This window comes from Mesoplodon mirus (genome assembly GCF_964341445.2).
Source record: "Mesoplodon mirus genome assembly, chromosome: 4".
Lineage (NCBI taxonomy): Eukaryota > Metazoa > Chordata > Mammalia > Artiodactyla > Ziphiidae > Mesoplodon > Mesoplodon mirus.
In genome coordinates this window covers 178,749,340-178,763,801 of record NC_138979.1, presented here as the reverse complement: position 1 = coordinate 178,763,801, position 14,462 = coordinate 178,749,340, and the positions used below count along the sequence as shown (strand labels likewise).

The following is a 14,462-nucleotide window of genomic DNA, read 5'->3' as shown; positions in this document are numbered from 1 at the left end:
CTCTCGCATTTTTTCCCCAGTTTTATTGAGAAATAATTGACATCCATCACTGTATAAGTTAAAGGTATACAGCATGATGGTTTGATTTACAGATACTGTGAAATGATCATCACAGTAGGTATAGTTAACTTTTCACATTACTATTGTGAGAGTGATTCATAAAGAAAACTGCCTGGAACACACCAAACCCAGGTAATGGATCAACAGCCACCGCATCGCGACAACCTGCTGCCATCTCCAACATGAGAATATCCTCAAACCAAGCTGGGTCCAGAATCACAATTCACTTTGTAGGACAGGCCGGCAGGGCAGAAACTTTGAAGAAAAGGTCACTTCCTGTTTTCATACCAGTTCCAGGAATTGACCTGACAAATATTGACTAGGCTGCCATGATCTTCAAACACTATTTTCCTGTGGGTAGGAGGTGATGCAGTGCTGAAGACCCAGGGCTCCCAGCCCAGGGACCTTACTGTGAGTACCACGCTTGTGTCTGAAATGAAGGCCGGGGTGGCAGCTCTCTGTCTCTCTCTCTCACTTTGGCAGAATAAATGGGAGAACTGAGTCCCCTAAAGGGAAAACGTGATGATGTACTCCTTCTAAGGCTTGAAGTAGGAACTTCAGGTTTTAAATAACATTTTATGGATAACTTGGCCTTTAAATTTTTTGAGAAGCTCCCAGTATTCCTCGAAGTTAGACAAGAAAACGGAACAATAAAACCCAAAACAAAATGATAAAGTTGTTGCAGCAACTTTATTGGAAACTCTGTTATATGAAAGAGTGATGATTCAGGGGCCTGGTCTGGAATTTGAATCATGCCCCTGCCACTTAATAGGTGTTTCTCTCCTTAATAGGTGTTTCTCTCCAGGGATAATATTACCAAGGTCTTAAGGTTCTCATAAGGATTCAATTTAAAGAAATTAAGCAAGTTTTTCTCCACTGGGGCACTGCTGGCATTTGGGACGGACCCTTCTTCTTTGGCTGTGACTATTCTAGCATTTCGAAAGTTTTCTCTCTCCCATTAAACTCCAATAATAGCACCTCCTTCTCCAGACTTTGAGATGATCCAAATACTATCCCCGCTTCACACACACCCCTCCCCCTGCATTTGAGAACAAATCTGGCTGGGAACCAATGATACAATATAGCTAATATCCCTACCATAAAAGAAATAACAAATAGGGTTATTATAATAAGTTCATGGAGTTCTTAATTTTCCTCTGGGATCTTTCTGGAAAAGGAATAAAGGAATAAATTGGGTGTAACTATATCCAGCCTCAGTAGAAAGGAGTGAAAATTAACACTGCATACTTCCTATGCGCCACGTGCTATATACATGATATTATGTCTTATAATCCACAAGCAACCCCACCCCCAGGAGGTAGGCATTGTCATTTGCATTTTGCAAGTAACACACTGCAGTTCAGAGAGCTTCCTTTACATATATCACCCAGGGATTTAACTGCAGAGCCTTGATTCAAACCCGGACCCCCTGACTTACAATTCAGTCCTCTGGGAAGTAGGTCCTCTGCAAGTTTGGGTATCCTGGGGGTTCAGTAAGTAGAAAATGGTGGTGAGTTCATTGGGGTAAAAAGAATAAACTGGAAATAGTTTTATTACAGCTGTGCTTCTAATTTTCCCCAGGAGCAGACCAATTTTAAATTGTTCTGCTTCCCAATATGAAGAGAAATTAAGCGGGCCTACAGCAAGCTGTGCTGGAGGGGGTAGGACGTGGCATTGGGAAACTGCCTGCAGTACTTTGACCAGCAAATGTGTTTCAATGTAATCGATAATGCAGCTAGATTCGTCCCTCCTGACAACTGGCCTTGGGGGTTTGGCTGGGTATTTAGAGCACCAGGCGCTGTAAATCATCTACAAAAATATGTAAGCGACCCAGAGATCATTGGTTTGGGCAAAAGGTATTAAAGGTGCTGATTAAGACACAAAATTTATCAGGACAGATGAGCAACAAGGATGGGGTGATTAACTGTGGACAGCCGCTGTGGCAATGGGACAACAGCAGGGTCAGTTTTGAAGGGAGCGAGGGGACGAGACACCTTACGGAGGACAGCAAGGCGGGGGATGGGGGTGTCCGAGTTGTGCACGTGGGGATGTGTGTGTGACAAGCACATTGTCTACACTGCAGCTTCACCTCAAGCTGGAGCTTCGTTCCCAACCCTGAAGCACTTTGACCCCCTCGGGTGACACGAAGGCTCTTCTGGCACATTTTATAACTTAACGCACAGGAGTTACTGCATTTGTTTCCTAGGGCTGCCATAACAAACTTCCACAAACTTCCACCCAGCTTAAACAACAGGAACTGATTCTTACAGTTCTGAGGACTAGAAGTCCAAGATCAAGGTGTTTGGCAGGGCTGGTTCCTTCAGAGGCTCCGAGGGACAGTCTGTTCCAGGCCTCTCTCTTTGCTTCTGGGGGTTTGCTGGCAATCTCGGGTGTTCCGTGGCTTGTAGAGCATCACCCTGATTGATTTCTGCCTTCATCTTTACATCTCCTTCTCCCTGTGTGTATGTCTGTGTCCAATTTCCCCTTTTTACAAAAACACCAGTCGTATTAGATTAGGGCCCATATCAACCTCATATTAACTAGTTACATCTCAATGACACTATTTCCAAACAAGGTCACATTCTGACATGCTGGGGATAAGGACTTCAACTTATGAATTTGTGGGGCAGGGGATACAAGTTAACAGATATCTTTCCTTAAACTCTCCATCAACTAAGATACAGGTTTCAGCCCTTGCGTGTGACAAGAGGTACTCGAAATAGCAGGTTTGATGGGGACAGAGTAGATCTTCCTTGTCTCTTCCCCACCCTCAGGCTCCGTCCATCCTGCGGCTTTGCCACCCCTCATCCTCATGAGCTGTGCCCACCCGCAAGGTCCCCAAGGCTGATCGTCACATCCACACTCCAGCGAATGAAGACCAGAAACGTAGAGGGCACTCCTCTTCTGGGAGAGCCTGGCCCAGGAGTTCCACACGTCATCCTCTCCCCTCCAGTGAGCAAGATTCTAGTTCCTGGCAACACCTAGGTGCAGGGGAAGCCCAACATCACTCGTGTCACAGTGTCCTGACCATTTGTTCCATAGTATTGAGGGTTGCCCCAGTCTTTGAAAGTTAATGAGTGATTGAAAAAATGCCTGGAAAGGAGAAAGATAAAAGAAAAAGAAGGAAGGAAGGAAGAGAGGGAGGAAAGATAGATGCAGGGAGGAAGGCAGGCAGAAAAGACCACGGAAGTTCTTTTTTTAATAGCCCAGAGTCCTTTTCTCAGCAAAATCTTATAGGCAAATCAATATGTAAAGCAGACAAGAGGCCGCTGCTCTGACTCTAGCCTGGGGGAAAGCGTCTGGAGCCCGCTGGCTCATCCCCGCCCCGCCCTCCATAGCAGCGGTCCCCAAACTTTTTGGCACCAGGTACCGGTTTCATGGAAGACCATTTTTCCATGGACGGAGCTGCGTTGCGATGGTGCAGGCGGTAACGCAGGCAATGGGGAGCGGCAGATGAAGCTTTGCTTGCTTGCCCGCTGCTCCCCTCTTGCTGTGCGGCCCAGGGGTTGGGGACCCCTGCTCTACAATACCCCGCCTGACACCTCTGTGGGATCCAGTTTGGATGGGAGTTTTGCGGTGTAAACATGAAACACTGTGAAGCTATTTATGAAGGAGAATGACGTGTTCACCTTCTTGTTTTTAGAGGATGGGGCCAGCGTGGCAGTGGCTGCTGGGAGCGGGGATCCTGGCCTCTGTCTACTCGCAGCCCTTTCCTGCCCGCGGAGATAAGAGCCTGGGGGTGCCTGAAGCTCCCCGTGGCCAGCTCTCGGAAGCCCTCCCCGCCTACCGCAAAATCACACCCACCATTACCAACTTCGCTTTGCGTCTGTATAAGCAGCTGGCAGCAGAAACCTCAGGAAACATCTTCTTCTCCCCGGTGAGCATCTCCAGCACCCTGGCCCTGCTCTCTCTGGGGGCTCAAGGTGACACTCCAGCTCAGATTCTGGAAGGCCTCGGCTTCAACCTCACGGAGACCCCAGAAGCTGACATCCACCGGGGCTTCCAGAGCCTCATCCACACCCTTGACCTGCCCAGCCCCAAACTTGAACTGAAAGTAGGCAACTCCCTGTTCCTGGACAAGCAGCTGAAGCCTCAGCAGCACTTTTTGGACAACATCAGGGAGCTGTACCGGGCTTTCGCTTTTTCTGTCAATTTCACGGACTCTAATACAACTAGGAGGCAGATAAATGACTTCGTGAGGAAGCAAACGTATGGGCAGGTCGTGGACTGCCTGGAGGAGTTCACCCAAGACACGCTCATGGTTCTCTTGAATTACATGTTCTTCAAAGGTGAGGGCTGCCTCCGGCTCCTCCATCCCCAGCCCTGCCCCTAAAAGGCACCTCTCTAGAAGCCTGTAGCTGTTTCTTCTGAAAGTTACCTCTGCATATTTAAATAATGTTCTTATAGGGCTACTTCTTCTTTTTTTTTTTTTTCCATACACGGGCCTCTCACTGTTGTGGCCTCTCCCGTTGCGGAGCACAGGTTCCGGACGCGCAGGCTCAGCGGCCATGGCTCATGGGCCCAGCCGCTCTGCAGCATGTGGGATCTTCCCGGACCGGGGCACGAACCCGTGTCCCCTGCATCGTCAGGCAGACTCTTAACCACTGCGACACCAGGGAAGCCCAAGGGCTACTTCTTAATTTATCAATATTTGATTTCTCTTGCCATGTTTTTCCTATTCTACTTTTATCCTGACTTTTAATACCACTGACACTCAATCTCACTTTTCTATTAATACTTCATTTTTTAGAGAAATATTTTATTTTTTATATTATTGCCTATTTCAAACCTACAAAATATGCAGAGAATGACATAGAATCCACCATGCACTCCCCCCCACCAAGAATTAGCAAGTATTAACATTTTTACTATTTACTTCAGATTTTTATTTTATTTTTTTTAATGTAATATTGCAGATACAGTTCAATTCCTTTTTAATCATCCCTTGGTCCCATTTTCCTCCTTCGATCCCTCCCCAGAGGCAACCGCTATCCTAGGGTTGGTGTGTATCCCTCACAACCATGGGTTCAACCATTACGGTCTGAGTCTGAATCATCTTTGATTCTCCAAAGGTAAGGAAAGGGCCAAGGAAAAGAGCTGCCATTGACTTTCAAGAAACAAACAAATTTAGTTGGACTGGAGCATAGAACACAATAGTGGAATGCCTAGATGGGAGTGCTGAGAGTTGTAATAAAAAAAGTAATCAGGGGCTGTGTTGAGAACCCTAGACTTTATCTTGGGATCCCCAAATCACCAAAAAGTTCGAAGCAGTGCAGTGACATACCTGTTGTAGAAAGTTCAGTCTGGCTACAATTTGGGAAATGGTTGGAGGAGAATAAGGGTGGAAGAGCAGAGACAAATTAGCTTAGTGAGATGGTTCAAAGTAAGACGGTGGCCTCAAATCAAGGTGTGGCTTTGGAGGCAGAATCAGCAGTACTTGGTCACTTGGAAGTGGGCATGAGGGACAGGATGAGCCAACCTCCTCTCCCTGTCACCAAGATCGGTGCTTTCAGGAGGTCAAGTCAGGAGGTGGTTGTCAGTGGAGATTATAAGTAGAAAGAGACGAGATACTACACACAGGGACAAGACTGTGACAGATTCTACATCTCTAACCAGTGTGGCTTAGTGCATGTCTGCCTAACTTGCTGTCTTAGAGTCTGTTCTCATGGTTTTGTGGGGTTTGTGTCCTAAGCCAAGTGGAAGCATCCTTTGAATTGCTACCAGACCCCAAAGCAAGAGAGCTTCTTTGTGGATGAGAGGACCTCTCTCCGCATCCCTATGATGCACCAAAAGGAAATGCACAGGTTCCTCTACGACCAGGAGATGGCCTGCACCGTCCTCCAGATGGAATACAGTGGAAACGCCCTGGCCCTGCTGATCCTCCCTGACCCGGGAAAGATGGCTCAGGTGGAGGATGCCCTGCAGCCAGAGACCCTGAGGAAATGGGATCAACTGCTCCTCCCCAGGTAAGTGCCAGAGTGCAAGGACTTTGTTCAAGAACTCGAGCAGGCCTTGATCAACTCCAGTTGCAAGACCCTAAGCCCTGGCTTGGCTCACTGCCCTACCAGCTAACCAACTGTGTGGTCTTGGGCAATTCTTGCTCTTCGGGCCTTGAATTTCCTCACATGTAAAATGGGGCCATAACAACCACCACATTGGTTGGTTGGAGGATTAATAGAGTTAATATGTATAGAATATGAAATTGGTACCTGGTGCAGGAGAAGTGCTCACCAGGCATTAATCATTCTTATCCCCTCCCAGACATCTTTCTGCCTTTGCTCTTCTCTTTTTCTCCAAATAATAATTTACTACCAGAAGGTAGTTAAGTGTAGGCAACAAATCAGATCAAGGACAATTATTAAGAATAATTATGACCCCCACAGAACAGTGGGTATTTCTCAAGAGTGCCTCTGTTTTAATTAAAACATTTCTTTAAAAAATTAAATACCAAGAAAGACATTGTAAAAATCAAAATGCCAATTGCCAGTTTGGGGGAATCTCTACCTACCCCCTTCCACCTCACTTGCTTTTTGGTTTGTGGTTTTTCTCACAGTGGTTTTAGCCTTTTCTGGTTTCCCTAGACCCCATACTCCAGCTACCCACTCTTGAAGTGTATCTTCCTTTATGGGGCACTCTGGGATAAAATCTGGCCTCAAGTTCTAATTACCTCTTGCTGGATAACAAACCATCCCAAAATGGAATGGCTTGAAAAAAAACCCATCTGGTATCTCTCTCAATTCTGTGGTGGACTGGGCTCAGCTGGGTGGTTCTCACTTGGGGCTCTCAAGGATGGAGTCAGATGGTGGCCAGGGGTAGAACATTGAAGACTCCTCCACTCAGATGTCTGGAGGCTGGGCTGGCCAGCTGGCTGAGCTAAGGGCCGAGCAGGCACCTCTCTCTCTCTCCATGCAGCATGTCCATGAGGCTAGCTTGGGCTTCTCTGCACAGCAGCTCAGCACAGTTGATATTGTTATATGACAGCTCAGCGTCCCAAGAAGGAGCGTTCTAAAAGGCAGGAAGTGAAGGCTCCTGCTCTCTTAAGGCCTGGGCTCAGAAATTTGCCAGTGTCATTTCTGCCATATTCTATTGGTCAGATCTTTCACAGAACCCACCAGATTCAAGGGATGGGGAGCGTATAGACTAAACATCTTGATGGCCATCTTTAATCCCCCATCACCAACTGGTGGGCATCAGTCACCTGCATGTCCACGGGAGCCTTCTCTCAGCACCCCAGTGACATTGGGGTATCAAGGATAGAGAAAGGGTGTTTTGTTTTGGGGTAGAGATTCAAGTACCAAATAAAAGAGACACAGCTCAAGAACAGAAGCCAGGATTTAAAGTGTTATTCCTGTTGTCTGTGAATCTACATAGCTCTGGTCAGTTTCTGATTCCAGCCCCGTATTCCTAAGCTCCCTTGGAGTGAACCTGCCCCTTCCCCCATCACAGGAGGAAATACTATAGGATCTTCTAGACCAGTAGGTTTCCCCTTAGGAAGGGTCTCTTTTGACCTCCCACTTAGACCTTCAAAAATCAAAACCAGGGGCTTCCCTGGTGGCGCAGTGGTTGGGAGTCCGCCTGCCGATGCAGGGGACACGGGTTCGTGCCCCGATCCCGGAGGATCCCACATGCCGCGGAGCGGCTGGGCCCGCGAGCCATGGCCGCGGAGCCTGTGTGTCCGGAGCCTGTGCTCCGCAACGGGAGAGGCCACAGCAGTGAGAGGCCCGCGTACAGCAAAAAAAAAAAAAAATCAAAACCAGGGTTTCCCTGGTGGTGCAGTGGTTGAGAGTCCGCCTGCCGATGTAGGGGACACGGGTTTGTGCCCCGGTCCGGGAAGATCCCACATGCCGCGGAGCGCCTGGGCCCATGAGCCATGGCCACTGAGCCTGCGCGTCCGGAGCCTGTGCTCCGCAACGGGAGAGGCCACAACAGTGAGAGGCCCGCGTACCGCAAAAAAAAAAAAAAAAAAAAAATCAAAACCAATCCAAGTTATTTTTCTAAACCTCAGATGCTCCCTGATACCATTTCCTGTGCCCGAGAGTTACAATATCATGGCAGCATATGTTCTTTTTTTTTTTTTTTTTTTTTGCGGTACGCAGGCCTCTCACTGTTGTGGCCTCTCCCGTTGCGGAGCACAGGCTCCGGACGCGCAGGCCCAGCGGCCATGGCACACGGCCCCAACCGCTCCAAGGCATGTGGGATCCTCCCGGACCAGGGCAGGAACCCGTGTCCCCTGCATCGGCAGGCGGACTCCCAACCACTGCGCCACCAGGGAAGCCCTCATGGCAGCATTTGAATGGGCTTTCAGACATGGAAAATTCAGGCTGCCAGGTTTCCCTCCATTCAGCTGTGAGACAGGTTAGTTTTTTCAGAGGAATCATGCTTCCTGGTAACTCCATTTCTTCATTTACACTGATTGAACACCTACTGTACGTTGGGTTCTCTAACAGACACCCCTCAGCTAGACTGTACTCAAAGCCCCCTCCCTGGTAGGGCCTACTCTCCAAGTTCTACCTGTGAAAAAATTATGTCAAGTAAGCCCTGTTTTCTGTTGTCCACATTTTTTTCCTTTTTTTCACCATTCAACCCCTGACTTCCAACTACCTCCCACTTCAGTTAGACATCTGGACCCTCATATTGGCCCAGGAGTTAAACCGGTAAAGATGCTCTAACCTGAATTAGCATCTCTAATCTGAATTCATTCGAGGCAGAAGTTTCCAAGCTGGCTATTAACTAAGCAAGCTTGCAGGTGTCATGGCAACAGTCAGACAATAATTCCAGAGGAGAATAATCCCAGGAAGAAAGGGACAGCTTTTCTATGGGTCACAAGAAACTTGTGAATGTAACACAAGGAATATGGCAATCTGATGGCAAAGGCATGACAATAACAGGAGGGAGAGTTATTCCATTGATTTGTGCCCACACTGTACATGCATGATCTCTCATCAGATCTTCAACAGGCCGTGAAGCTCAGACAGGTGAGAGATGGTGCACCTTCTATTAGGGGGTTGCCAGTAGATGGTTTTAGGATATAGTTCAGAATCTGAGCCAACAGAGCTTGCTGATGAATCGGATATGGAGGTGGGATAATGTTAACAGTACTTAACTTCCATGGTTATTACATGGCTTCAGTCAGTGAAGCCTTGTAATCCAATGTCTGGCACCTAGAAAGCCCTCCAGAAATGTGACAAAGACGAAGACCTATGGCTATGCCAGGAGTCTTCTCAGATCCAGACACAGACTCTCTGTGAGGTGAAGAGAAGGAAGCTCTGGGTTGTGGAATGTCCTGGCACAGCAGGTAGTGTCATGAGAAGACTGGTTCCCACACTCTGAGAAGCACATCTCCTTCCCAAAGCTCAGGCTGCCCCCAGACAGGGCAAAAGCAGCACAGATAACAAGACAGCAGCGCGTCTCCATCTGATTCTCTCCCCAGCCTGATGGATTTGCATTTGCCAAGGTTTTCCATTTCTGGAACATATAACCTGGAAGAGATACTCCCCCATATTGGTCTCACCAGCTTATTCAACTTAGAAGCTGACTTCTCAGGAATCACTGGGCAGCTCAACAGAACTATCTCCAGGGTAAGGTGGTGAGTGTGGATGTGTGTTGGCAGAGGCGGGGTGTCTTTTCTCCTCTGACATGAGGTGCATTTGAAAGTCAAGTTCCCCCTTTTTTCTATTCTGGCTTTTTAATATCACAATCTTTAAGGCTTCTTTTCATAAGCATCTCCCTTTCCATCCCCACCCACTTCTTCTAGACCTTTACATTCTTCAAAGCAGGGACGGAGTCTTGAATAGAGTCGACACACATTCAAGGTCATCCACAGAGCCAGAGTTTCCCCAGGTGTGGGACTAGCCTTGTTTTTATCCCTTAAACTTCCTCCGAGGGCAGGTGGTGAGATTCTATCTGCCTTTGTTATAGCTGTAGAGAGTAGTGGGCATGAACCGGAAGTATATCCATCAGTTTTGCTGCAATAACAAATGATCCCCAAATCTCAGTGCCTTATCATCACAGAGATTTATTACCTGGCCATATGACATGTCAGAGGTGTGTCACTACCATCTGGCTACAGATCTACTTCTCATGTTTTCTTTCTTCTAGAATGTAGGTCAAAGGAGAAGCTCCTATTTGGGACATACCATTCTTATAGCAGTGGGAAAAAAGCAGAGATAATGTGCTGTATCTCTTAACACTTCTCCTCACGTGTGGTCTCTGTCAAGGCCACTCACAAGTCATTGGCTAAAGCAAGCCCCACAGTCAAGACCATCGTCAATGGGGTGGGCTCGTGACCTCCTGTAAGCCACAAGGCATGGGTGAGGGCTGATGACATCCTACAGGAAGGGAGAGTTCATACTTGAGAATAATAATGCAATTTTCCACAGGAGGGAAGGCAAAAAAAGACCCTTCTCTGTTCTTCCATCATCTTCCATTATCAGTTGGGTCTTTATTAGAAATTTCATAAGGAAAGTTTTCTCTCTTTTATTTGGGAAAGACCAGCTGAGATTTGGAATGTGAAACCAAGGAACAGGGATGTGGTCTTGTGTGTGTGTGTGTGTGTGTGTGTGTGTGTGTGTGTGATTGCGCATGTGCACCCTCTGTGGAGAAGGTAAACAAAAAGGAAAAGAAATAGTTTAGTTTTTTACAGAATTTCTTCCACAGTGACCTCAGATGTTAGATTTATCTCTTCACAGACTTTTCGGAAATGAAAGAGACTGTCAACACCAATATTTTTCAACTTTTTTTAGTTAAAGCCTCAGAATCCTTCCTAAGGAGTTGTGTGAAAATGAGGTTTTAAAAAAACAGAATTCTTTTCATGGGGCCCAGTGGAGGGCTCGGCACATCAGACAACCTGGTTTCACTGAGCTTATTTTGAAAACCGTTGACTCAGGCTGAGCAATCCATTTTTCTTTTCATGTTTTTTTAAAAAAGTTTCTTTTTTAAAAAAATTATTTTTTAACATCTTTATTGGAGTATAACTGCTTTACAATGGTGTGTTAGTTTCTGCTGTGTAACAAAGTGAATCAGCTATACATATACACATGTCCCCATATCTCCTCCCTCTTGCATCTCCCTCCCTCCCACCTCCCTATCCCATCCCTCTAGGTGGTCACAAAGCACCGAGCTGATCTCCCTGTGCTATGCGGCTGCTTCCCACTAACTATGATTTTACGTTTGGTAGTGTATATATGTCCATGCCACTCTCTCACTTAGTCCCAGCTTACCCTTCCCCCTCCCCGTGTCCTCAAGTCCATTATCTACGTCTGCATCTTTATTCCTGTCCTGCCCCCAGGTTCTTCAGAACCTTTTTAAAAAAGTTTCTTTAATTTATAATCATACTTGCCCTATCAAATCAGGACCTTGATCCATCAATTTCAACATTCTAAAATGCAAATACTTTTTAAGATGGGAGTACCTTTCATCATATCTCTAAAATGTGCGTGCTTTTTGTTTTGGAGCTCCTTAATCTAATTGGGATATATGCATACGTATGGCTGATTCACTTTGCTGTATGGTATAAACTAAGACAATATTGTAAAGCAACTCTACTGCAATAAAAAATAAATAAATAAAGCCAATTAGATGAGCAAGCTATTTTAAAGATGAGAAAACTGAGGCTGAAAGAGGGCAAATGCAGCTCGTAGCAGAAAATGACACTTGGGTCTGTGCCACGTGCACCCAGGTGCTTGGGAAATGCCCCTAAAAGTCGCTGTTGGGTTTTTGCAGCCTGGTGCATGCTCAGGTAGCCCTCAGCCCTGTTCAGGCCCATCTGTCTCCCCTTCAAAGAACAAACAGCGCGGTGAGGGTGACTCCCCAGGAAATGATGGAGACGGAGAAACCGGGACCAGGTGGGAAATGAAATAAAGGTTGGAGTGCTGCCTGGGAAGGCGGGACCTGAACGGGGCGACTGCCTCCATCTCCCTCGTGCCGCACGAGGTGGCATCGGCCCCTGGAAACGCCCTGCCCCAGTGCTGTCTCTGCCCCTCTCCTCTCCTTCTAGGTGTCACACAAGGCGGCGGTGGACGTGAGTGAGCGGGGAACAGAGGCAGGTGTGGCCTCCAGCCTCCTCTCCCAGCCCCAGACTCTGAACGCAACGTCGGCCCCACACGCCCATTTCAACAGACCTTTCCTGGTGCTGCTTTGGGAGGTGACCACCCAGACCCTACTCTTCCTGGGAAAAGTCGTCAACCCAGTTGCGGGGTGACGGTGGTAGGAGGCCGGGGGTGTCCTGTCCCCTCCCTGAAAAACAGGAAGGCCAGCGCCAGCCTGCATCTCAGGGTTGCTCTGAGGACCCTTTAATCAGTGTGCAAAGATGCTAATAAAGTTGGCCTTGGGTTTTGTGAACAGTGAGGGGCGATGCTTACAAGGGGTGGGGGGGTGAGCACGCAGAACAGCGGTCAGTCATTCACTCTACAATCTCCTCCAATCTAGTGTCAACTGTGGTTAGAAATTTGGAGGTGAGAACAGCCTCCAATTAGGGTCTCCTCAGAGACGTCCACCACTTCTGCCGCCACTGCTGATCTTTCCTGAGTGTCTTTTGGGTCCTAGGAAAAGGCACAAAGGATATCAGGAGGAATAAGCACCACTCTCACTTCATAGTGGCCGATCTTGGCTATGCAGCAAAGTGTCGTCCTGAAACGTCATTGCCTCGATGTCAGGAGTTAGTTCACCTTGAGAGGAGATTGAAGCCGGGGCAGGGTCTCTAAGACATGTTCTATGAAAAGAAGGGGATGTGAGGATAGGCCAATGCAATAATGGGCCAATCCAGAAATGGAGGTCAAATGCCCAAGGACAACCCCAAGATCAAAGAAAGTGGAAGGGTTGACATGGCCTGGTGAGACAGTGGGCTTAGGCACAATCTTGGTCAGTGGGATGAATTTGGGGGCAGTATTCAGAGGCAATGATGCATTGTTTAGAGGTCAGAAGTCCCACTCCCACAAGTGTGCCCCCCAGTCTTAAAAAGGCATCAATCTGGAAGTGGTGGGGAAACTCAGAAATGCCATCTTAGCTGCATGTATGTACCATACATGTGACAATACATCCCCACAATGAAGTCAGTGTCTAGACCTAGAGGGTGGCTGTGTGTGGTACATGTCTAGGAAGAAGCTATACCAAAAATCACAAGTGGTAGAACTCCCCCACGCCCACACAAAGGAGGCAAGACTCGAGTTGGGTCTTGAAAACAAGGGAAGCCTTAAATAAAGGGAAAGAGGGTAAGATAGTCCCGGAGAGGGTGGAAGAGACACACTATGGGCAAAGGCCACGGGGGAAAAGAAAGAAAAATGTATGTTCTAAGAAGAGAAAACTAGGTTTGCAGCAACAGAAAGTTCATGTAGGGTCACAGTGGAAGGTCATGATGGAGAGGGATTTGGAGGTCAAGGGTTGGAGGCTTTGGATGCCAGCGTTGAGGCAGACTTCTGGACACTAGTGAATTCTTACCTCCCACCGGTCAGCCAACCTTGGACATGATGCTTGATCCCTCTGTGCCTCAGTCTCTTCTGAAGAATGGAAAACATAAAACCTAAGTTACAGAATTGTGAAAATCAAATGAGGTCACGAATGTGAAGCATTAAGCATCTGGTAAACAGTAGGTGCTCAATGAACATTTGTTCATCTCCACCCTATTCTTTTGGCTGCCCCAGCCCTCAAGGCTGTCCTTTATTCTCACGGAGCATAGCTCAGGTCTAGGGAATGTCCAAATCCCCCAAGTGGCCACTGGTCCAGGTGCCAGATGTGAACCCTCCCAGTGAAACCACATAGGTAGCACATCCTCAGAACCCAAAGGTGTAGATGGAGAGCCTTCAGGGACTTTGCCCAGGCATGAAAGATTCCATCTGGAGGGCAAGACTGCTCTTGCTGCAGGGACTTTTGCTGTGACAGGGACATTCACTGTGATGGCACTGTGGCGCCCAGAGGGAGCCGCTGGCCCAGGGATCAGGGCTGAGACTGCAGAGGCACACGTGGATGACAGCCTGCAGGTTTTCTCTCTGGAAACCTGATTGTTAGTGATCATTCACTGGGTTGTTTTCTTTCTTCCCATCTTAAGCTGTCACTTTCAGTCATCTGTGAATTGAGTAAATTTCTCCCCAAGTGGAGATTCCATATGTATTTATACTTCAAACTGAACTTTTAACCATCTAGAAGAACCCGGTTATTTTCTTTTTTTAATTTTCATTTTATATTTGAGTATAATTGATTAAAAATGTACTGTTCATTTCAGGTGTACAGCAAAGTGATTCAGTTATACGTATACCTGTATCTATTCTTTTTTGAATTCTTTTCCCATTTTGGTTATTACAGAATACTGAGCAGAGTTCCCTGTGCTATACAGTAGGTCCTTGTTGGTTATCTATTTTAAGTATGACAGTGTATACATGTCAATCCCAAACTCCCAATCTATCCCCGCC

At 47.2% G+C, this 14,462-nt stretch overlaps 1 protein-coding gene across 3 annotated transcripts; it reads left to right on the top strand.

Annotated features, from left to right (window-relative positions):
* The first annotated feature begins 417 nt into the window (after positions 1 to 417).
* On the top strand, positions 418 to 14,198 carry SERPINA11 (serpin family A member 11). Of its 3 annotated transcripts, XM_082617017.1 has the most exons (6): positions 418 to 471; positions 3,704 to 4,349; positions 5,753 to 6,026; positions 9,491 to 9,638; positions 11,782 to 11,903; positions 12,056 to 12,162. In XM_082617017.1, exons 2-6 carry the CDS (start codon positions 3,707 to 3,709, stop codon positions 12,081 to 12,083), a joined length of 1,215 nt encoding a protein of 404 aa, XP_082473143.1. In that variant the 5' UTR covers positions 418 to 471; positions 3,704 to 3,706; the 3' UTR covers positions 12,084 to 12,162. The 3 variants fall into 3 exon arrangements, with proteins under 3 accessions (XP_082473143.1, XP_082473141.1, XP_082473142.1); XM_082617015.1 differs by lacking the exon at positions 11,782 to 11,903 and having other exon boundaries at positions 12,056 to 14,198; XM_082617016.1 differs by lacking the exons at positions 418 to 471; positions 11,782 to 11,903 and adding an exon at positions 3,006 to 3,012 and having other exon boundaries at positions 12,056 to 14,198.
* Positions 14,199 to 14,462: the final 264 nt, after the last annotated feature.